This window comes from Nyctibius grandis, chromosome Z (genome assembly GCF_013368605.1).
Source record: "Nyctibius grandis isolate bNycGra1 chromosome Z, bNycGra1.pri, whole genome shotgun sequence".
NCBI lineage: Eukaryota > Metazoa > Chordata > Aves > Nyctibiiformes > Nyctibiidae > Nyctibius > Nyctibius grandis.
The window spans coordinates 98,336,282-98,358,728 of NC_090695.1; the positions used below are offsets into that span (position 1 = coordinate 98,336,282).

Sequence of the window (22,447 nt, forward strand, 5' to 3'; positions counted from 1 at the left end):
CTGTCAGCAGGGAAGCTGGGCTCTGGGCTTGTTGCAACTCCGTGAGCTGGGCCAAGCAGAGAAGCCAGGCGAACAGAGCTGGGCTGAGCAGGGAAGTTGGGGTGAGCAATTCTGGAAGAGGAAGGGTTAAATTCCCTTTCTCTGCTGTTTCCTTTTCTTCGTGCCTGTCAAACATTACCATCTATGGCAACAGCAACAATGCGTCATTGGTAGTTTGGTCTTCAGCACTGTGTATTGATTGCTGAGCTGTGATTAAAATTATTGGAAACATTCACTTCAGAATATTAGCTGTTACAGCTGGAAAATGTTGAAGTCATTTATTGCTGCAACATGGGAGATGCAGTGACCCAACACTGGCAACGTTGTTTTGTGCATTTACTCCCTTGTTCCCGCTCACATGAGTAGGGGGATGCAGTCTTGGTGGGTTGCTTGTCAAAATTTACTGCTTCTGTAGTTGTTTTCTCTCTGCTATGTTGCTTTAATGGGTAGGTAACTAACCAGGGGTAATTTGAGTTCCTTACTGTATTCTAGCCTAACAAATTCTTTGCAAGAGAAGGGCCGTGGTATCTTCCCAGCGTTTGAAACAGGCCAACTCCCAATATGCTCAGAAGGTGAGTACTGGTCAATGTAGCAAATACACCAGCTGCAGGGGAAGCTAAGGGCAGAAATAGATTAAAAATAGGAAAAAACACATGGAGAAAGGCAAAATATGCATACCTGGGTTCTTCATGTTCAGCTAAGAACAGCTATGTTGGTGAAGAAGCGTCCTTTCTTCTCTCTGCTTATAGTCTTAGCTTGATTGATTGGTTGTCAGAGGTCTCTGGTGATTGATTACCCCGTTCTAATAAGACTTAGTCTGTCCTGAAGAAAAGCAGCCTAGCAAGCATCATGGCTATTTCCAAGCCTCTGCAGTTGCCAAAAGTTCCGTGTTTGGACTCCCCAGCGTGCACCACAAACCCAGGCAGGATTTCAAAGTGGGTCTTTATTTTTTGAACTAACACAAAAGTAGCAACGAAAGCAGCAAGGCAGTTAAGAACACAGAAGCTCAACAGATCTGTCTTGTACTATTTGTTATTTCTGATTTTTTCAAATATATTCTAAACAGAGCGAAGAAAGCTTCCACCCCCCCTTGTAAGGGGTTGAATTCAGTAGAACAAACTTAAGCTGAAGCCCTAGTACACTTTTTAAAGTACAATCACCTGAAAAAGATCAACACAGAAGCCCGCTTACAGGGAGTAGTAATGCATATTCCATCTTTACCATCAGAACATACTTAGCAAAATATGACAACAACATTCTACCTCTAGTAATACAGTGAAGAAAGTCTTTTTCCTAGCTGTTACTAATAGCGTAATCTCTTATTTCCAGTCTCTTTTCCCAACAAACTCTGACTCGCCTCTATAGGGTCTGCTAGTTTGCATGAAAGAACATTGACTTTCAGTCCGGTTCTCCAACTGGGTGACAAAGTAACCTGTAAAAATAATTAAGGGTCTTTGTTTTTACTGCTGTATAGAGCTTTGAAATATGTATACATGCTTTTGAAATATCAGCTCCTTAATCAGTATTGGCTAAGTGCATTTCATGTCTTTCATTGTTTGCCTGAAAGAGGCCTGCATATATCTGATCCTGCAGGGACATCCCCTAACGTTGAGCCTATGACAAAGACTATTTACTTGGAATATTCAGAATATGTACAAAAACTAATCCTTATTTTTAAAAATTCAGCAGAATTGACATGGAATTTTTCAGTACTAAATATACTACTGAATGCGAAGCAGCCACTGTTTTAAATTAACGTTAAATACTAACTTTAAAATAAATCTTGCTGCGTTCCAAAAGAAGTTGCCATTTCAGTGCAGTCTTCTGGTCTTCTGTTAGAGCGAGGAACTCATGGACCTATTAATAACAGGACATCACAGAACACTTCTTCAGCATATAGTTATAACATCTCCACAACAAAATGATGATGAAAAGAGCATCTTACACATTTTTGTACATTTCTAAGAACATTTACATATATTTGTAATTTTCAGCAGGCTTCACAGCCCGGATCAAATAAGAACAACCTAATTCATTTCTACTTACTGTGCAGCCTAATGTTTCCTCAGCTACGCAGTCAGACAGGTAACAAGAATAAAGAGTGCCTGTGTGATCTGTCAGATCAACGAGTATGTCAAAGCTTGCAAAAGTTGACTTGGAATGTGGAGAGACGTCACTGCAGAAAGTGCATGTGTTTGACATTTCATTCACTATAAAACGGCATATTGAACTGAAACATAAGAAGATAATTAATGCATGGATGCAGTTCCTCCTTGTTTGAAACTGTTTTTGAGACTGAGATTTCCCAAGAGACTTTTGCTCTTTAAAAAAATTCTTCATCTTCTAAACTCGTAACTCTGCCTGAGACAAAATGGCCTTTTTCTCCTTCTCTCCTCTAGGACCAGAAAAAGCAAGTCCTTCATAAAGTCAGCTCCTCTTCCTTGCTGCATCTGGAAGTCTACACAACAGGCATTCACATGGCATCCTCCAGAGGAGTTTTATTTCTTGTCTGGAACTTGACTAAAATATTGTTCTATCTAATTTGGCTCAGGGGAAGCAGGATAAGCACTTTTTAATACAAATTTGAAACAGGGAGCTGCTTACCATCTGTTGCGAATTACTTTAGATGCATTATCATCAATGTCCAGTGTAGAAATGTAGCCATAAATAATGCCATAGACCGGTTCAGGTTTCCCATCACTCTGTAAAGCTTTTTCCTTCAGCTGTTCCACAGTATAGACATCAACTATAGTCTCCACTAAAGGTTTAAAAGACATGTTAAGTGTGTCTGAGAAAGAAACAACACAGAAGAGCAATAACAAAAAAGGACCTTAAGGTAATAAAAAGGAAAGGATTTGATCTAAAGCACGAGAAAAGCCCCACGCACCTTTCTTTTGAAGCAGGCTTATCATTTGGGACAAAAAATAAAACAAAAAGGGAGTCAAATCTGGAAAATATCTAATATTTAATCTTTGTATCCCCCACAATGAGTTTTTGACAAAAACATTCCCTCTCCATTTTTCATACTTATTCAAGACAGAAAGAACATGCCAGGCAGGCTGCAAGTGGGCAGTCACCATCCCTGAAGATACTTAACTGGTATTCTAAGGGATAGCCCCAGTAACAACAGCCCAGACTAAGTATTCAGCCAGGCTATACCTTAGTGTTGTTTCTATGAACACACAGAGCAAGAACTTGAAATTTCAGCTGCACTATGAAACTACACTATATAGTTAAATAAAATCAAAGTGTTTGGATCCGTGCTTACAGTTAATGGATTCCTTTGACTGCTCCTCCATTTTATCATGCAAAGCTCCTGAATGTGCACTCTCTTTTATGAAGCTGAAGAGAACATTTGCTTCTGCTGTTTCTTGAAAATGTATTTTTAAAGTTATTAATATATGTACCATGTAAAGATAACAGCATAATTATATTTGACAACGTTTTATTCTGGTAGACCAACACATTGTCTCTTGGAATTAGCCAAGAGATGTTTTTCTCTTTTTTACTTTAAGTGTTAGTCCTACATGCAATATATGAAGGCTGCTCAGATAAAAGGAAAAAAAATACAAAAAGAAAAAGAAGAGAAAAGGGTGGAAGCCAAAAGCGTTGGTCACTGTAACAGAAAAGAAGCAGGGAACTTTCTGAGGCAAGCAGGCAGAAGAAATCAGACCTCCAACAGATTCATGCATGCTAGTCTGTAATGATTACTAGTACCAAAGCAATATTTCAACAGCTCTTACCTGGATTAGTTGTGATGATGGTTTTTGATATCACAGTTGCAGTCATACAGTTCCTAAATTTGTCAAAATTTATTCTCACATCTGATGCAAATATTACTGTGCATAAAAAAAGACCCCTGTTACTGTAGAATAAGCATCACATTAAGAACTACTGTAAAATATAAAAACCAGACTATTATACCTGTTTCTCGTGGGATCCAACTCTGTGCAAGCTGGATAGATTCATTATCCCAACTAAATTTAAAAAAATTGATGTATCAAAACATGTTTGAAATAGCACTCAAACTGTTTAATACTAAACTACTAAATACTATAGTTAGAATTAAATTGGTCACAGGGGACACAACTCCTTTGTTAGGTGCACATGCAAATGAAATGCCATGTATATCCACAGCTGCCTAGTTTGCAGCCAGCCAGGATGCTTTATGTACAGTCTAATACAGTCCCTGCTTTATCCCATGCCAAACAGGATTAAATAAAGGGCTATCAGGTTGTTCAAAATGATTAAATGCAGAATATACCTGGAAAAATACTGTGTGTATTTCAGAGCTTTGACAAAAGTCATTTCTAACTAAAGCAAATCACAGTTAAAATAACTGCTTATCAGTTGAGCCTTTTCTGTGGGAACAAGTTGATTGCTCACATCACTAGGCCAGATGTTCAGCCAGCTTTCCAGCTCCAGAATCCCTGTAACTGGGGATGATGAGACTAGAGTGAGGTCAGAGGTATCCCTCAAAAATGATAATGGTTATGTCCATTAATAAAATCTCATTCAGCTCCTCATAAGTTTGGATAGCAAGAATACTGCCAAAGCACAGTTGTGTTCTGGTGGGTTTTTTTTCCTTAATCCTTGGAAAAAGATTTAAGGTATTTACTTTTCATCCAGCACTGTTCAGCCACCTCTCCATGGACAGCCTCTGAAATACCTTCACTGCAATGCTGTTGCTCAAGGGTTCCCTGACTCTTTGCCCCTACCTACAGCTCCATGAAAGCACAGAAGGCCCAGTTGAGGGTAACCCCAGTGACACCACTTTAGTCTCTGCTTCTGAGGACTCCTGAAGCATACAGCTCTGTATCAGTACCTACCAGCACTGAAACAAGACTACTGGGGCAGCTGCTGCTTATTAACATTGATGGTAGCTCAAGAGCTAGAAAACTTCACACCACAGAGGCTTATTAGTGTTCATGTGTATCCATTAGCTGTGTTAAACATTACACTGGATGATAATACAATTTCTAACTCAGACACAGAGTGCAACGCTATCTTGCTACTCCTATCTAGGGAGCAAAGGTCATTTCAGCCAACAGACAAACCCAGGGCAAACGAATACCCACGTGCCCTTGCACGTAGATAAGCCACAAGTTTATTGAACGAACTATGGGCAAAATGCAAATGTTCCTGTGCAAACAAATCACTATTTAGATCCATAAATGGCATGGATGTAGTCATGTCTGTAAATGGGATATAGTTTGAAAATATGGCCAAAGTAGTGTTTAAAAAGTGTTTCAACTTATTTCCATTCCACTTGTTAATTCTGCTTGGCTTTAAAAATGGACCCTACTTCTCTTCCCCCCCCATCCCACCCCTCCCTGTAATTTGTGGAAGAAATGTACTGCCTTCGCAACTGTTTTTAAATGCCATTTCCTGAATTAGTTCAAATTTCCACATTAGAAAATGTAACTATTTGGAACTAAGCTTCATTTTGCCATTCATGAGCTAGCAGTCTGTCAGCAAGTCATAAAACTAGACAATACATATAAGGTCACTGTAATGAATCTCTTTTTTAAGTGTCTGTTTAACAGACATTGCTGCCTCATCACCACTGCCACCCAAATAACATTTAAATTAAAAGATAGTATTATAACAGGATGTATTATAGTTAATTTCTTTACCTAATGTTGTATTAATTTGTGTATCAAAAAAACATTTTACCATACTATTGGAAAAGACATCTCTGTTTCATCATACAGCTTTACTTCACACCTCTGACCTTTTCTTTTGTCTGAAGTCATAAAATACTTTGGCTCCCCAACCTTTAAGAAGAAAGAGAAGGAGTCAAAAGAGAAGGAGTCACTTTTCCTCTACTAAGTGTTTAGGAGAATAAAAGTGATAACCTAGAAAACAGAAGAGTTTAAAAAGGGGGGAACAAACACTACAGACCACTAAAAAAAAAAACAAACCCACGTACACCACTAAAAGTTTAACAGTAATTTTACTTCAAGATAAAGGGACACATTTTATTTTACAAAAATCTGCAGTTTACGTATTTTCAAGTTATCTACCACTGGCACATGCATGATTTCAATCAGACAACTGATGTAGGACATTTCCATTCCCTTCATTTGCCCCCTCATGTTCTTTATGAAAATCTCAAGTAGCTTGTATGGTTATTGTAACTCAGCTGAAGTGACTGCCAACCTAAGCAAACAAACCAAACCAGTGATTCCTGTCCACTACGTGTCCCAAAATCCACATTCACACTTCAGTCAATTAAGTTACCCATGGTACAGCAGAAAAACACCACTCCGTTGTGGCTCCTTAACTTACTGACATTACAGCTGCGAGCACATTAAGGATTCTTCCATCGAGGCTCTGTCCGTTTGCAACGATATCACCCAGTGAATAATAGTCCTGAGGGTCCTTGACAGGGAGATGCAACAGAGAAAGTAGTTTGGTGTCCATTTCATAACATGAAGAAGTTTTGACCACGGAATGATTTTCGCTGAGCAGTAGTTTGTAGCAACTAGATAGTATGGACAAAACAAATCACATCGATCAACATTTCACTCACCCATACATTAACAATGTAAAATGTTCAATGAATTCACAGGATAAAATAACTGCTGATTTATTCCTCTATTGTTTTCCCTAAAGATATGGAAAAGTTTGAATTAATTTGTTCTAAAATTATTTTTTAAAAATTACATACTTTACTGTTAGGGAAGACTTACTATTGTGTACTTTATCCTTATTTAGAATTGAAATGATAGCAATGTACAACACATTTGCAAATCTTTCAGCCCTTATCAGTCACTAAAAATAAAATAAATACTGAAATTATTGTAATTTACTAACGTAAATTATTGTAATCCAGGCAATTGAGAGGATTTGGCATCATGACTTAATAATACACTACTATAGTCAGACCAGATTGGGTAAGGTGCTTTCAAAAGTAATAGTCCAATGACCTCAGTAATATTTATAATGCACTGTCAGCCAGTGGAAATAAGATATATTCAATATATTCTGGATAAATACATTTTACAAGTGCTTATGAAATCTATAGATTTAGAGAGGAGCTCTTTTCCTCAGTGAAGTTTCTACCTGACATTTGTTCTTTTACTTCTTTCCGTTTAGCCAGAAAGTAAATAGTGACTCTAACTCCTACAACTGTGTATTTCCTACAAAGCTCAGCGATGGTCAGTAAGCAAGAACATAAAACTTCTGACCTGCCAATTTAATGTGCATATATGCAATATTCTTATGACTGCCATATGATTAAAAATACTAGAATATGGCCAATTAGGAAAGAAACCCCAATTAAAGAACAGGTGTATTAGTCTAACATCTACATCTTAGATATCTAAGATAAGTTAAACCAGATCTAAATTACAACTTGCAGTCTTAGTTTCATATACTGGTTCAAATTGTTCAGATTTTAGAGAATACACAGAAAGACAACATACATACATTGCATGATACAAAAGGAATGACAATGCCTTACCAAATAAGTAACAAATAGCATTACAGTGTATTAAATTACATCCTAGATAAACACGTCATGTGAATGGATTTTGAGAACTGCCTATAAAACAGTTATGCCTGATAAAACGCTTCAGCAAAATCAAATCAATTTCAAATAATTTGAGTAGACTTTACTAAAAGAATGACGTTTACTCTGTTTAGTTACAAAGAGCATTATTACTTTATGACAAAACTCCAACGACCATATACTGAGAAATATATTCTCTTTTGAGATTACTTGACCACACAGGGAGGAAGGTACAGCTGTATGAGACGACTAACCCCAAATACTTCTACCAATTGCATGCTGCTGCAATTAGCTGGCAGCTAAAGCAAGTATTAGCTTTGATCTTGCTGGAAAGAACTACCAGTTTATGCTGTAAATTTATTACCTAGGAGTTACAGGGTTGAATTTTTCTTCCCTTTCTGCTTCCTTTGACTGAACTAAAGGATTTTCAATTGTAACTAGAATAAAACATTGATAAGTTATGTTAGAAAACAGAATATAGGCACATATATAGAGAGGTGGCTTTTAAAAATGGTTGTTTTCAAGGTGGATATGCAAAGGAAAAGATACATGCAGTAACTACTGCTAAATGTTTTCATACTGAACACCATATCTGCCCAGTCAGCTCACATTATAGCCAGAGTCCCACAGGACTCCTCAAGACATTTAATGGAAACAAAATGACACTGAATTCTTGGGTGTATACTCTTCATAGTCACAAGTTTTATCCACCCTGACCTGGCAACAATGGGCAAAGTCTATTCACCTAACAAGATAAAGCACAGCCTGTAAATAAATACAAGATTTTGTGGTGTTTTTGTGAACAATCATAGTCATATCTATAAATAAATGAAAACAAACACCAAACTACAGAGTTTATTTTTCATCATTTATAAGAACTGAATATAATGTAAGAATTTAGATTGATTAACGATAGGTAAGTTCTGGGTGGCTGCATTCAGTGGGTTTGTATCTAGTCTGTTGACATATTTACTGGTTTTGAATTTAAATCCTTGAAATCTTATTTCTTTCCTCTTTGTACTTAACAATTTGTTTCCAATTAGACTGTTTTCTGAGTCCTCAGAGAAAAATATAGCAAAACCACAAACACACAACACTGATTTACTGGGGAAAAAAAACCCAAAACATTCAAACAAAAACATGTTAAGAATAAACTCCAACTTACCACAGTCACCAACTCTAAAGCTTTCTGAAAGTGATCTAATATACTCTTCCCTGCCCCAAGAATTTACGTTTATAAAATAAGTTGGTGAATCCCGAATAGTAAAGCTGAAGGTGTATCTTTCGGACCCAATGTCTGCAAAAATAAACAGCGCTGTTACAATTCATCAGTGCAGCTTGATTTCAATCTAGAATATATGTATAAAAACTATGATTTCGAAGCCTTGCTAGGTTTTATCATTAATTTACTACCCGCAGCCTGTGAGTACCACTAGAGGTCAGCAGGCTGTTCATAAACACACTGGTCTTCATGAATGGGGACTGCTACAACTCATGCCGTAGTTGCAGCTGTACCACCCCATCCACGCACACATCTCACTTAACTTCAGGCTGCACCATCTAAACTTACAGATATAATGCAAGAGAAATGAAAGAACTGTACAAATGTGCTACATTCAAAGCATGGACAAACAAACAGGGCTAACGTGTGAAGCAGTGCCCATACTAGCCCAAATTTTGTAACTAGAGGGCCATGCCCATGTAGGAGACCACCACGATGATGTTCAAGGCTGCAGATCACAGGCACTGTCACTGTCCAGATCGTACCAAGGGGTTTAACTGAATAAAGCAAAGTGTTTCCAGCTCTATGGAAAATTCATGCTCAAGAGGGTGCAGAAACACTGCGCTCCCTTTTCTCTTTCAGCTAATTAACAGAGCTTTCCATGGATCACCCAGCATTATGCAATATGTTGTTTTTAAACTATCAATGAAAACTGTGTAGTGATCCGCATAGAGTAAAAGCACAATCTGACTGTGGTTCCATGGTGGCATAAATAGGAACAACCCCATTTTCAGACTATGTAGAATTGTTTCTGGTGAAAATGATGACTTCCTTCTAAAAATCCACTGCCAGAGCAGCTCAGCACGATGACAACACCAACAGGATAGCTGAGCACTTCACACAGAGCTGGGTTGGCTCTCTGGGACTGGGGATGCTCTCTAACAGTGCCTGTATCATCCCTAAGCTGTAGATATGTTATTTCAACTTCCAACTAATGCTGTATTAACAGCGTATTATTCCCATTTTATTTCTTTAGGGGTATACAATAAGATGAAGCTGGTGCTACTCAGACCAGACATTACTTGTTTCACTGCTCAAGACATCTCCTTAACATTTCTGTTTTAAGAGAGAACGAATATGAAGGGACCAGATCAATTCCAGCAGTATTTATATAACAGTAGGTTCATACTGGTACATCTTCAGACCCTGAAACACTTCCATGACGGAGTTTTTCCAAACAAATCCTAATTGGTAAGGTTTAGCCAAACTAATGCTGCTCTTTCATCTTGCTTTTCAAACACACACAATTTTTTTTTCCCACATTTTTATTCTATACATTTTATACTAAGAAGTCTGTTTATCATTTAAATATTTATTTCTGTCATATAAGCCAAATTATACCGTATGAGAAAATGAAGTAAAAACAGTTAAAAGGCACTGTACTTTTTCTGTCTGGAAAGCTTCTGACATCTGTTTTCCCAATAACCACACCAATTACGTTCTAAAAAATAAAGAGATTATAAAATACAAGTATTAAACACAGAAGTATATGATGAATTAGATTTCATGGACTTATACTCTACTGATGACGATAAACATATTTCTGACTGGTAATCATTTTAATCTATTTATTCCACAGTGCCATATGAACTAAAGACTAAAACACAAACATACAATTTTACTTTAAGAAAAAGAGCGACTAATAAAAATATTAAAAGAAATACATCTGTTTCTGTTTGTAAAGACAAGGGGAGGACAAAAGTTCACCCAAAGCATTCACAATTTTGGCTGCTCTGCAGCAGCCTCTCCTCAGGTAGGCAGCAATATTGTTGTTTCACGCTCTCTGCACAGGTCTTGGATCTCCTTAAATGCACCATGAAAAGTCTGGATGGGATTTATTTTAAACATCCAAGGTTTCCCCTGCTGTCAGCACTGAGATACACACACGTACATGCACAGGGAGGGCCATTTATCCTATCCTCATCTAAGCAACATAAATTTCTACAGGTGCCTCTTTCTCTCTGTCTGCCTCTCAACTGACTACAACGGGAGCTTAGGCAATGAACTTGTTTGATGATTCAAAACAAAATCAATCTTATTCTGCTTTGCTAAACCTACAGTTATTACACAAAAGCACCCCAGTCTCAGTTGTCAAACAAAACTGCTAGGAGCAAACACACAGAGGAAGAAAAAAATATACATAGTACATATATTAATAATATATAGCTGTGTGGTGGGTTTTTTTTTTTTTACATTGAATTTACTTTGACTCACTAGATGGAGCAAGGTAACTGTCTAATCCTGCAGTGATGGACATGAACTCATTAAGAGGAGGTATGTGTACAACAGTGTAATATCCTTGTTCTTTCTAACAGAATACTTTCTATCTGTCCACAATGTGTAGTGATTTAGATTAGGATTTTATTTTTCTATTTTTGGTTTTGTTTCTTTAAAAAATTCCCCCAAAAACATTTCAATTAAGTCAGAGGGCAACATACCCTGTATCCCACCACCAGTCAAGAGAACTGACATTTAGGGTGACTCTTCAGATGAATTAAGCTGATGTAAATCTGCAGTTTCTAAAAGAGATCTCCTCTGTCCCTGCTGCAAATATATTCACCTCTCTCGGGTTAGCACTAAGCCTGCACAGCAAGCTGGCACAAGGAAGTGATCTGGCTGGAAACTATTTTGGAAGGGGGGTGAGAAAGAGGGTAGAAAAACTTCCAGAGATCATTTCCTTGATCAGCTTATTGTGCAACTACACAAGCACGAGTTGCACCAAAAGAGGAGGAGCAGAACACGCCTGCAATGAGGAAGGGAGCCATGTGCCTTCTTTGGCAGAGCGTTGCTTAAGGCCGCTCAACCACATCATGAGACCACAGCATTAACACACTGCGAGTTTCTTAGGCTCTGATCTATTTCACTTTTAAAAAAATAAACTGGAAAGTAAAAAAATATGACTTTGAATGATGTGTGCTCGACTGTTTTAAAGTCCTAAACACATATTGATAGTTCTATCATGAGATACTAGTGAATTACTTTTTATAAAAATACTTTATTTACTATATATTGCTAATTGCAATAATCAATATTTGTTTTATCTGTAAAATAAAAGATTTTAACTGAGTTAGTGGATCACTCTATTTGAGAGCGACTGTGAATGACAGATTAAATTAGCTTTGCTGGAGACCAGGAGTTTATAAAAAGTGTGAAAGAATATATAATACCACTGTGAGGGTGTATAAAACTTTCTTTCCTAGTTCACCCCTTTTCTGTGATTTCTCTTTCATTTATTTAAAATAAATGAGGAAAAAAAAAAGGGCTAAATTGTGCCCTTCCCAAAACGCTGCCTCTCTCTTTTATTTTCCAGGCTCCAACTCCCAGCAGCACTGAACGCTCCGAAGACCCGTTATCGCTGGTGGGCTACACAGTGCAGGGTGGGAAATACTGCAACAGAGAATAACGTAGCCTTCTCCCTCCCGTATTAAAACATCATCTTGGAGAGCAAAGAATGAAGAACTGTGCCCCCCTAGACTTCCTATTTTTTATTCAACCCTCTAAAACCCAAAAGAGGAAAATACTGAGTTTTATAACACACGCCCCTGTTCAGCTCTTACTCCAGTGATAACGGTCCTCACTCATATCAGGACAACAAGAAAAAAAATATCACACTCAAACATCTGTGTGAATCTGCCACCTACAAAGCTTTGGTGTTCGTTAATTTTGCTTTTTTTGGTTCATCCTACTCTCCTGTACTCCCACAAGCAAAATTCTTAGCTCCTCATAAACTGACAACCACAAAACCTACTTTTTGCTCTAAAGAAACAGAAACGCTCCTATCTGACACGTAATTGTGAGATTTTTATCCAGTTAAAACACCATTCAACGAGAGTTTTGTCTGAATCATTCAGGACCATGTTATTTAGCTCAGAGGGATTGAACACACAAGTACAGACTGCAGGGTTGGGCCTTACGTTCATAGCTTGTAGTGAAAGACTATTGTAGGTTACAGATGTATTGTGAGTTCATAATGCTGACTCTGTACATGTCTTTGCTAATTCAGCATCCATTTAAAACGTTACAAAGAAGCCTCTGATACTTTCAGACATTGAATTGTCCAGTCAATATCTATAGTTGTGGTATCCACACACTATGGACAACAGCAGCATCAATTTTCATTTTGCTGGTTTATACACAAAGAAGGTAAGGTACTTTGTATCTAACAATTATACTAATGCTATTAGTACCTAAATACACGTCAATTACATAATTTTGCAGTAATATAATACAGTCATATACAATTTCATTTGAGAACAAAAGTACTATGTCTATGAGACTTACAGGACGAGCAAGATTTGGATGCAGATCTGAAAGTGCAACAAAGTCCTGTGTTGAGCTAGAATAAGCCATTCTTTATCTGTAACTTGAGAAAACCAATTTAGATTTTTAAAAAATCCAAACAAATCACTTACAACTATTCATAGTGAGAATAACCAGTTATTTTTATAACACAAATATTGTGACCTAAATAGCATCTGTCTTCAATAAAAAACATTTCAAGCCATCTGAAGTAGATAATTCTTTATTGTTTGTATTTGGCGATGTAAGTTATGAATTGTACTATAACTACCTGTGGTTCTTAAATAAAGGTCTGTAATTTTTATAATTTATTTATTCAGCATTAAATTACTCTATTAGCAGCAGCCTCTGAAAAATATTTACCCTCCTTATCCTGTGTGGGAAGTCCAACTGAATTTAATGATGCAGTTCATATATAAAAGGCCATTTACATGGGAGGAAAGAAAAGCATTGGGTTGCAAACACCTTAATTGAGGTTTTGGACTTAATATTAAACTACTTTAACATGTGAGTTCATTCCTTCCTCAAAAGTAGAAAAGTTTTGAATTTGTTAAAATATAAATGTTTAGATTTTTAATAATAGATTTTTAATCAGTTATTTTCAAGCTGCCAGCGAAGCATTACTGCTCACTCCTGTGAGCTACTGCACATTCAAGTCCTCTCTATTGATGCCAAAGTCAGGCCATGGATGCTTTGTTAGCCCATCTGAATGCCTCTTATTATTTCCTGGGTACCCTCAGAGACATTATTGATATTTAGCAAATAGTTGTCAGATTCTATTTTTTTGTAAAAGGAACCATCAAGTTGTCCAAATCTTAATAACCTTTAGCAGCAGAGAACTGCTGACATTTTTCAGAGGATGTCTGTTCAAACTTTATAACAAAAGTCCTGAATGGCTTTCGCAGTCTTTACACCTGGCACCTTGCGTGAGAATTGTTAACCATTTCATTGGGTATGGTATAATACCATATTATTCATCTGTTGAACACACTAGAAAATAAATAAATAGTCTACACTTTAAAAAAAGGAAGCAGTTATCTGAGAAGATAAAGTGAGTTCTCTAAAAGAACATTTCAGTCTTAACTCACACAGAAAGATATCCCAAATTTGCCTTACAAAAACTGCTGAACAGTGGGGGCCTCAAACCTGTTCCCGTCCCATTATATGGAAGAATTCACATTCACTTACGTAGGAAAGTCACCTCAATTATCCCTCCAAGGCACGTTAATATTCTTGCCTCAAAAGAAGTTAAATATTGTTAAACAGCGTACGTCACACCACAACTGAATCAGGTTAAACAAAACAGCACTGGGAACACCTGTATCAAAGGAAGATGAGAGAGGCAGTTTAAGATTGACAGAGCTGCAGGCCCCGAGAGGGGCAGTGCAGGGGCACCCCTCGCGTACCCCTCAGCGGCAGGGCTGAGCTCCCGGGGACAGCTGAGGGGACTTTCTCTCAGCACCACCCAGGATCAGACCTTCTGCTGAGAGAAAGGACAAGATGGAAATCGCAATAAATAAAAGTATGGAGCCTTTGGCGGCACCACCCCATCCCAAACCGGTGTCTTGCACCAGGCGAGATCGCACCCCCCCAAAGCCAGGCCAGGCTCTACACAGCAAAAAGATTTTTCTTGCACAGGCCCATCATTGTCCTCATTTCTTTCCCTCCCTGAGCCCAAGCGACACATGGCGGCTGTCCCACAGAGGCAGAGACAGCATCAGCTTGGAGCTGGGCAGGCAGGAGCGCTTACCACAGCCCTGCCTACCGCCGAGGGGAGACAGAGCAGCCAGGACGGGAAGGGAGCCCCCGAAAGGAAGGAGTGAGGGCTCAGGACAGGGACACAAAATGGCGGCGGGCGCAGTGGGCGGGAAAAGGGCTTCGCGCCCTCTCACTGCGCGCGGCCTTCCTTCAAGGGCCTGCGAGGGCAGCTGGGGGTCCACATAGCGGGTACCAGCCACGGGGCTCGGAGGACAGCTGCCAAAAGAAAAAACCCCAAAAAACAAACCACACCAAAAATTCAGAGTCCTGGGGCTTTCCCCTGCCTGAGGAAGGGCCCTCAGCCCAGGGGGGTCAGCTCAGAGCACGGCACCGCCGGCTTCAGTCAGCGAGCTCTGCATCAGGCCCAGAGCTGAGGGCTCAGGGCTTGGGTTTCACTTCTTCAGCCCTCTGATCTGTGGGGCTTTCCCCGAGTCTCCCACCATTACTGCCCCGTCGCTCCCTCTGGGGCAGCAGCTTCATCCCACCATACACCAAGTTTCCCGGGTAGGATGATAATTTGAGCCACCCGATTGTGTCTTTTGCTTGCTGTTCTAACAAAATTCCTCTATTTCCTTGCAGTGCTATTCCACACAGGCCCTGGATGATTTTTTCCTAAACAAATGCACTCAGCAGGATTGCCAGCGGGTCCCAAATCCCTGGACTTAACAAAGCTGACGAAGCATCAGCCCAGGAGTCTAAAGTCAGACTTATTCTGCTACGATTATAAATGCACTACACACTAGCAAGACAAAGCAAATTTGACAAATCATTGGACAAACCATTCCCTAGTTCCTTATTTTTTTTCTGGTAGCTCTAAGGAAAAAAAATTGCAGCCTGTATTTTATAAATGAATTAAAATTTATGGTTAAGATATTATTTGTATTGATTTGCACACAGCAGTCCTGGGTTTTCAGGCCCTGCAGAAGACCAGAGTGAGCCATTTTGCCCATTTATATTACCTATAAAATTATTTTTTATAAAATCGATACTCTTCACTTCTGTATCATAAAAAATTTTACTCCTGATGAGTAATTTTATGAACTCAAGGTCACGGCTATTGAAGTTTTTAGTGTAGCCTGACAAATTCTGTGTTGACTCTGTACTACAGGATCTTTCATTTCTTCAATTAAACAGCTGAAAATGGATACCACCTGTGCTCTCATATTTATTGCGTCACTAAAGTCCATGATAATTACACCATGCTGATGACAAACGGCATGCCAGAGAGCTGACAGCCTGGGTGGGGTTTTTTTTCAGGTCACCTTTTATACAGTATGATCCATAGATTTAACTTTGTTCCATAGGTTTGAAGCTTCCATTAAACAGAATGAGGTATATTTTTTTTGTTAGTTCTGTTGTTTTAATTATCTCAATCAAATGAACAAGCAGAAGATAACGAACGTGGTGATGGGATCCTAATCAAATGGGAAGGAGAACTCATACACTAGCTGGAAAATGCTGACTAAAGTACAGGTCTCATTCCTACCACCATGACTGCAAGGTAAACCAGGAAAAAAAAAAACCAAAACAACCTGAAATGAGATCTGTGGGATCTCCACCACTGCAGAGGGTGATAAAAGGAGGATCACAGCCCACGGGCTTGCAGGCATTGAGCTTGTCTAGTATCTCAGCAAGGTTTTGGTGGGACATAAGCACCTGCTTAAATGGAGCCTTGCTGAACCAAGCTGGGATCCTGCGCTGCTGCCCAGCACGGTCACCACTTTCCTTAGGTTTTGTCCAGGTTGAGCTGCTTTTCTCCCACAGGCACAAAGGGCAGGTGAAACCCAATGCTGCCGGTGTCCCCAGTGCAGAGCTGCAGGCTTTGTTTCATTTCAAAGCCACCAGAACAAGGATGCTGTTGTGCACTGCTCCTCGGCGTCCCCATAGCCTCAGCAGACATCTAAAGATCGTGTGGTTTTGCTTTGTGGTTTAGTTCCACTCCCATTTTCAATGCACCTACATTTGGGAAAAAAAAGCTGCTTTTTACTTTCCCATGATAGCTCCTGCTAAGATGTTATCATGAAGGGATGCACCGACCTGGCCACAGGCACAAAGGCAGGGGACGTGGGACCAGAGTTGTTTCCCTGGAAGACACGATTAGATGCTGAATTTCTAACTTGCTAATACTGAGATGAAAATTCATTTGACTGCTGTTCCTGTCTCACAGGGGTGCTGTGACTTCTGCCGTTCGTACAGCACATGGCACACAGGGGACAGTCACCGATTTGGACTCCTGTCAGTTACTGTAAACAAATAACACCTTTATTGGTGTTTATAATAAACAAATGTCTAACCCGAATGTCTCCTGCTAATTTACAACATCAGCTGATTCTCCAAGTTAGGAATTTTAAATACAAACACTGAATAGAGCCTGCAAAAACAAAAGTTACTCAATCTGTACACAGCTTTACTCAAGCTTTCCTCCTCAATTGACCTCAAGGTAGTCTCTAACAGCATCGTTATCTCCCTTTGACAGCTGGAAAAACAGAGGCAAGAGAAAGACCAGAAGCAGTTTCCTGAGGGCCGTGCATCACCCGAGGACCTGTTCCCCTCTCCAGTACTAGCACCAGCCTCTGCGGGAGGGCAACAATATTAACTCAATATTTTTCTGATCTAGTGATTGATCCCTGAAAGGTCTGAGTGATTTTAACTCTCCAGCACTTCAGAGGCACTTAGCACTCTGCCCGATTCAATCTGTGATTAGCAGAGACTTCCCATACATGGCTGCAAATTGCACGGTCCCTGCTAATTAGGCCTTCATGAATGGATTTATTTAAATTACACTCATCGGCATGGTCAAGGAGTGCAAATGCCATTTTGTAATTCACTTAGCAATTTGTTACGTGACGATCAGTACCGTTTGCATGCAGGGGAAGCTAGTCCCCATCCAGCACTAGGAGGGACATTTCAGAAATCATCTTCAAAAGGATCTCCAAAGCTAGAGCAATATAAAAATATTTGCTCTCTGAGTTTTACGCTGCCCACAGCGTTTACTGAGTGGGGTTATTGCATATTTATACATTCTTAGGACAAAAAGAATCTGTAAAATGAAAAGGGCAGACCTGTAATTTTACCTAATTGGCCTGACTGAATGCATTAAAAGCAGCAAATTATTAAAGGTATTCACTGTTCAGCGGCTTTGGCTGATACCTGAACTGGCTGTGAGTTGGGAGTGCTGATGGAGTAATGATGGACATCTTTAGCAGAAGTCATGCAGGTGCTGATGCAGCCAACAGGTGCTCAGCGTGTTGAGGGATATTTAATCTAAATTTCTCCCCATCACCGCAGTGACTCATTGTTCATCGCTCGCTTTGCCCTGCATCCCCCCTCCTGGTCCCCAGCACTGGAGTCATCCTGGTGCTATTTCAGTGGGATTTCCTCGCTCCGAGCAGCACCACAACCTCCTGCAGCACAAGAAAATGCAGCAAAAGAGTTTTATTTTAGTATGAAACTGAACATGAACCAGAGCTAGTTCCCACCTAATCTATGCTAATCCTGGCTTCTTTGGTCCAGGGAAGACACCAAGACCTGGCAGTGGCTCAGACACTGAACGTGTGCATGAGCAAACGGGACCATGCATTGAGCGCTCGGGTGGGGACGCCAATAGCTCTCTTCTGCACAAGGAAATCCCTATTGCTGGCAAAGAAGAAAAAAGCCTTCTTTCAGGTGTAAAGCTATATGGGACATGTAAGCGCTGCTCTTTCCAGCTGTCCAGAAAGGATGGTGTTTTGAAACAACAGCTGCTCTCAAGACAACAAAGTCTCCCTGTTCTCTCTGATGAATTCACATGAAACTGCTTAAAACCAGACCCAGCCTTACCCTGGGCAGGGAGTGAATGGCATCTGCAGGGCCCGAATGCAGCAAGCACGGCATTTCTGCAGCAGTCCGTGCTGGGGGAAGGCAGCGTGCTCGCTCTCCAAGGCAGGGCCTGGATGCCCGTTCATCAGCAAGCTCAATTCATAACGATTTCAGCACTAATTAATCCCTTCTGCAACGTTCGCGCAAGGGTGGAGCAGAAACGTCACGCAACGCAGGCAAGCCAACACAACCTGGAGAGGAAAGCAAGCAGTCGGCACCAGCCCCGACACCGAAATCAGCTCATGTCAGGTGGCCGTCGCAGAATTTTAGTGAAAAACAAACACCACAATTGAAATCTTAGACCTTCTGGGCAGTCACTGAGTAGCTGGCATATTGTCAGCGAATAGTTAGCAAATAAACATATCCCAGAACTAACCCTTCTGTGTCTTTTTCATAGCAAAAAGTCAGAACAAGATGTCCGTACAGAAATCCACTGCACAGTGATACTCTACCTTGATTTTTTGAAGATTAGGCTTTGATTGCCCAAGATTTTCAGCCTGCTGTTTAACTTGCCTGAAGCTACAGAGGTGGAAAGTGCTTCTTTTTGTAGCCTACGAGCGGCGTGAGAGCATTCAGGCTATAGAGGATAACTTCTCCCGCACATAATTCCAAAATAATTTAAGTGAAGTCAGTGAAATTACTTGGATTTTCATCACTTTCCCCAAGACCAGAATTTCATCCTCCCTCTATGGGCGCACAAACGATGGATATTTTCCAACAAAACATCATGAATTAAAAAATACAATGATTAAAAATAGTTTTAGTGACATGTCCCTGACACTGGGGAAGAATGCTTTGAGAGGAAAAAAAAAAAATTAGCGTCGATTGGCTGCCATTCAAACATTTTCAGCTATTCAAATCAATTAAACCAAAACCAAGTAAATTATATCTGGATTTGAGTTTGAGACACACGATACTGAACAATACCAATTAGGACACATGGGATGAGCGTCTTCCAGCGACAAAAGTGGGGGGAAACCCTTCCAATCTTCAGTTGCTCCAGTTTCCAACCAAGCCTAAAACTCGATCCCTGCATGAGCAGTTCATAAAGAGGAAAACTTGGGACATAATTCTCAAAGACAGCTGGGAATGGCTGTCAGAAAAAACTGGGATCTTAGAGTAAATAAAATTTTTTCCCCCACCACAGAATTCAGTGAAATCCAAACGACCTGTCCAAGCTAAACTTTCCAGCAAAAAATATACCTTTGATGTCCTGGCTGAGCGCTCGGCCCCGGCGCGGCGGTGGCAAGCCTCCCGTTGCCTCCGAGAGCCAGGACCGCATCCAGCCCCTTCCTAGGTAATCACGTGTCAGCATTTCCACAGCACGCCCGGCTGCCTGTCAGCCAGCTCGTTAGAGGATTCCTGCAGACTGACACTGACGCTTTAAGTTTTTATCCGTTAGAAAAACAAAACCTCCCCCCCAAGCCTGTTCAGAGCGCAAAGGTACGAGACCTGATCAAAACAGGACTTTATCAAGAAATTTTCCCTTAAGAAAACGAACGCTAGAGGTCAATCTAACAACTTGTCCCGGAAATATATATCCCTGGAATCAACTATTACAGACTTCTTGTGTGTACCGTACACCTCTCTAACTACATCCAGATTCACCGGCTTGGCAAGGCACCTCGTATCTAACAAGAGTTTCTTCTATTCTTTTGAATTTGTTCTTGTCTTGCTGTACATGAGTATTTCCTTTTCTGGAGCCCGCCCGTATGATCGCTGTCCCGATTCACAAGGCTCGCTAATGTACTTAACAACCCGTTTATGAAACGAAAGGGGAAATTGGCACTTGCGCGCGTAAATACTGGAGGCCAAACGTGTCCCTGATGTAACTCCGCTGCAGTCGGTTGAGTTAGATTAAAGATGACGGCAGAAACAGAGGAGCAGCCATGGCTGTGCAGACAAAAGCCCATCTAACTCGGGATCTTGTGTCTCGTGGATAAGTCCGTGGTTTCAGAGAGGCAGCAGGGAGCCTGCGGAGAACCGGGCTGCGACACGAGCGATGGGTTTGTGACTTCAAGCCTTCAAGTCTCGTTCCCTTCCAAAGCGTCTCACATCTAACAGCAACGGGGGTTACTCCGTTACCTGCGCACCACGCTTTGTTCGTCTCACCTTCTGCGCTCAGATTCTGGAGGACCTCGTGGCAACAAACTCCCACAGACTAGTTACACATAACACAAAAATGGTTTTGGCTGGGTTTTGGTTTTCTTTTTTTTCTTTCTCATCTTAAATTCCGAGTCTTCCAATTTCACTGAATCTCTTCCTCCCTCTTCCCTGCTCTTAACAATAGAAATAAGATACAGCCCTGCCAGCCTGCTTCAGCCTCCCCGTTGCAACCTTCTTTAGCAAATCCCCAGCTCCCCTTTTATAAGGCTCCTGCCTCAGCCAAACTCGATGGAGACGCAGACGGAGCGCAGGCTTCGCCGACACAGAGGGTGCTCCACCAGGAAAGCCAAGGGAGACTCAAGGCACAAAAGTCAAGTCAGATGAAAGCGCAGATGCAGCAAAGAGTGTGTTTAAGCACAAAATTTCTCCCAGGGAGTCACCGGGACCGCTCATGTGCTTCGCGCTGAGCACACATGTGAGTGCTTTGCTGAACTCAGGCCAAAATGCAGTTGTTCTTTATGAACGTGGGCCAGATCCTGTAGCATTGAGTAACGCTGATGAGTAACATTTATTCATACAAGTGGTCTCTGTGGAGAAGGGCTGCCAAGTCCTGGCCCTGTGTGATTTTTTCTTTAGCAAGCAGCCAGAGCAGAGCTCCATGTGGCAACGCCGACTCCTCACTCAGCAGCTTGCCTGCTGCCAGCTCCTCGGTGGAAATGGCCCAGTGAGGCAGAAATGTTCCAGCTCAACCTTCGTCTTACAATTACCTTTAAAAAACTGCTGGATAAATACCTTAAAAATCTTCCAGGGAGTTTCTTCCTGCTGTGGCTACCTGTATGACCGTGGCGGTCCTGGCTGTGGCTGGCAATGCTGTCTCAGGGCAGCCGCTCTTCTGGGGAAACGCCTGAGCTCTTCCTGGGTGAAGGCATCTCCCAGGATGCGTCCAAAGTGTGTCCATACTTAATGCCCAGCTCCTCGGAGGCCTGACACATCCCACGGCTGCCACAGTAAGTGATGGGCTAGCAGGAAAAGCCTCTTATGCTCCTCTTCATGCAACCTGGCCCTAGCGCGGCGCTTAGGCTTGTGCAGGGACACATCTCTGATAGCCCTTCCCAGTTAATGCACACACACAGGAGAGATTTAGGAGGGGTACGAGAGTGGTTGCATATAGAGATGGATGCCTTGTGCCACCATGCAGCTGTCATGTGTTAAGACCCTTTCTCCAAGACAGTCAATATCGAGCAGAGCTGAACAGGAACCCTCCTTCTTGTTGACCTCCCTTGCAGCTTGCCCCTAGAAGCTGGGGGGTCTCTTAATGCCTCGACTCGGTAACTTTTCTTCTATTAAAACACACAAGGGAAGATGCAATCCTGCAGCCACAGGTGCTGCCCTTCCCCAGTGACACCATTCATCCCCATCTATCTGGGAGGCAATGCAGCCAAAGGCTGGGTGCACCCAGAGGCTCTTCCCAAGGGCTGACAGCAGCACCCACAGCAATGAATCCCTTGTTCCAGCAAAGACACAGGGCAGGGCCCTCACCAGCCATGAGGACTCTCCAGGGACCCTGTCTGAGCCCACCAGCACCACAG

The 22,447-nt window shown here is 41.0% G+C and overlaps 1 protein-coding gene across 1 annotated transcript; it reads right to left on the reverse strand.

Annotated features, from left to right (window-relative positions):
* Positions 1 to 1,342: 1,342 nt before the first annotated feature.
* Positions 1,343 to 13,187, reverse strand: MEIOB (meiosis specific with OB-fold). The gene is made up of 13 exons (XM_068422989.1): positions 13,119 to 13,187; positions 10,221 to 10,278; positions 8,721 to 8,852; positions 7,920 to 7,992; positions 6,331 to 6,526; positions 5,716 to 5,816; positions 3,964 to 4,016; positions 3,783 to 3,878; positions 3,308 to 3,409; positions 2,644 to 2,797; positions 2,086 to 2,269; positions 1,810 to 1,896; positions 1,343 to 1,471 (listed from the first exon to the last, which is right to left on the reverse strand). Exons 1-13 carry the CDS (start codon positions 13,185 to 13,187, stop codon positions 1,343 to 1,345), a joined length of 1,434 nt encoding a protein of 477 aa, XP_068279090.1.
* Positions 13,188 to 22,447: the final 9,260 nt, after the last annotated feature.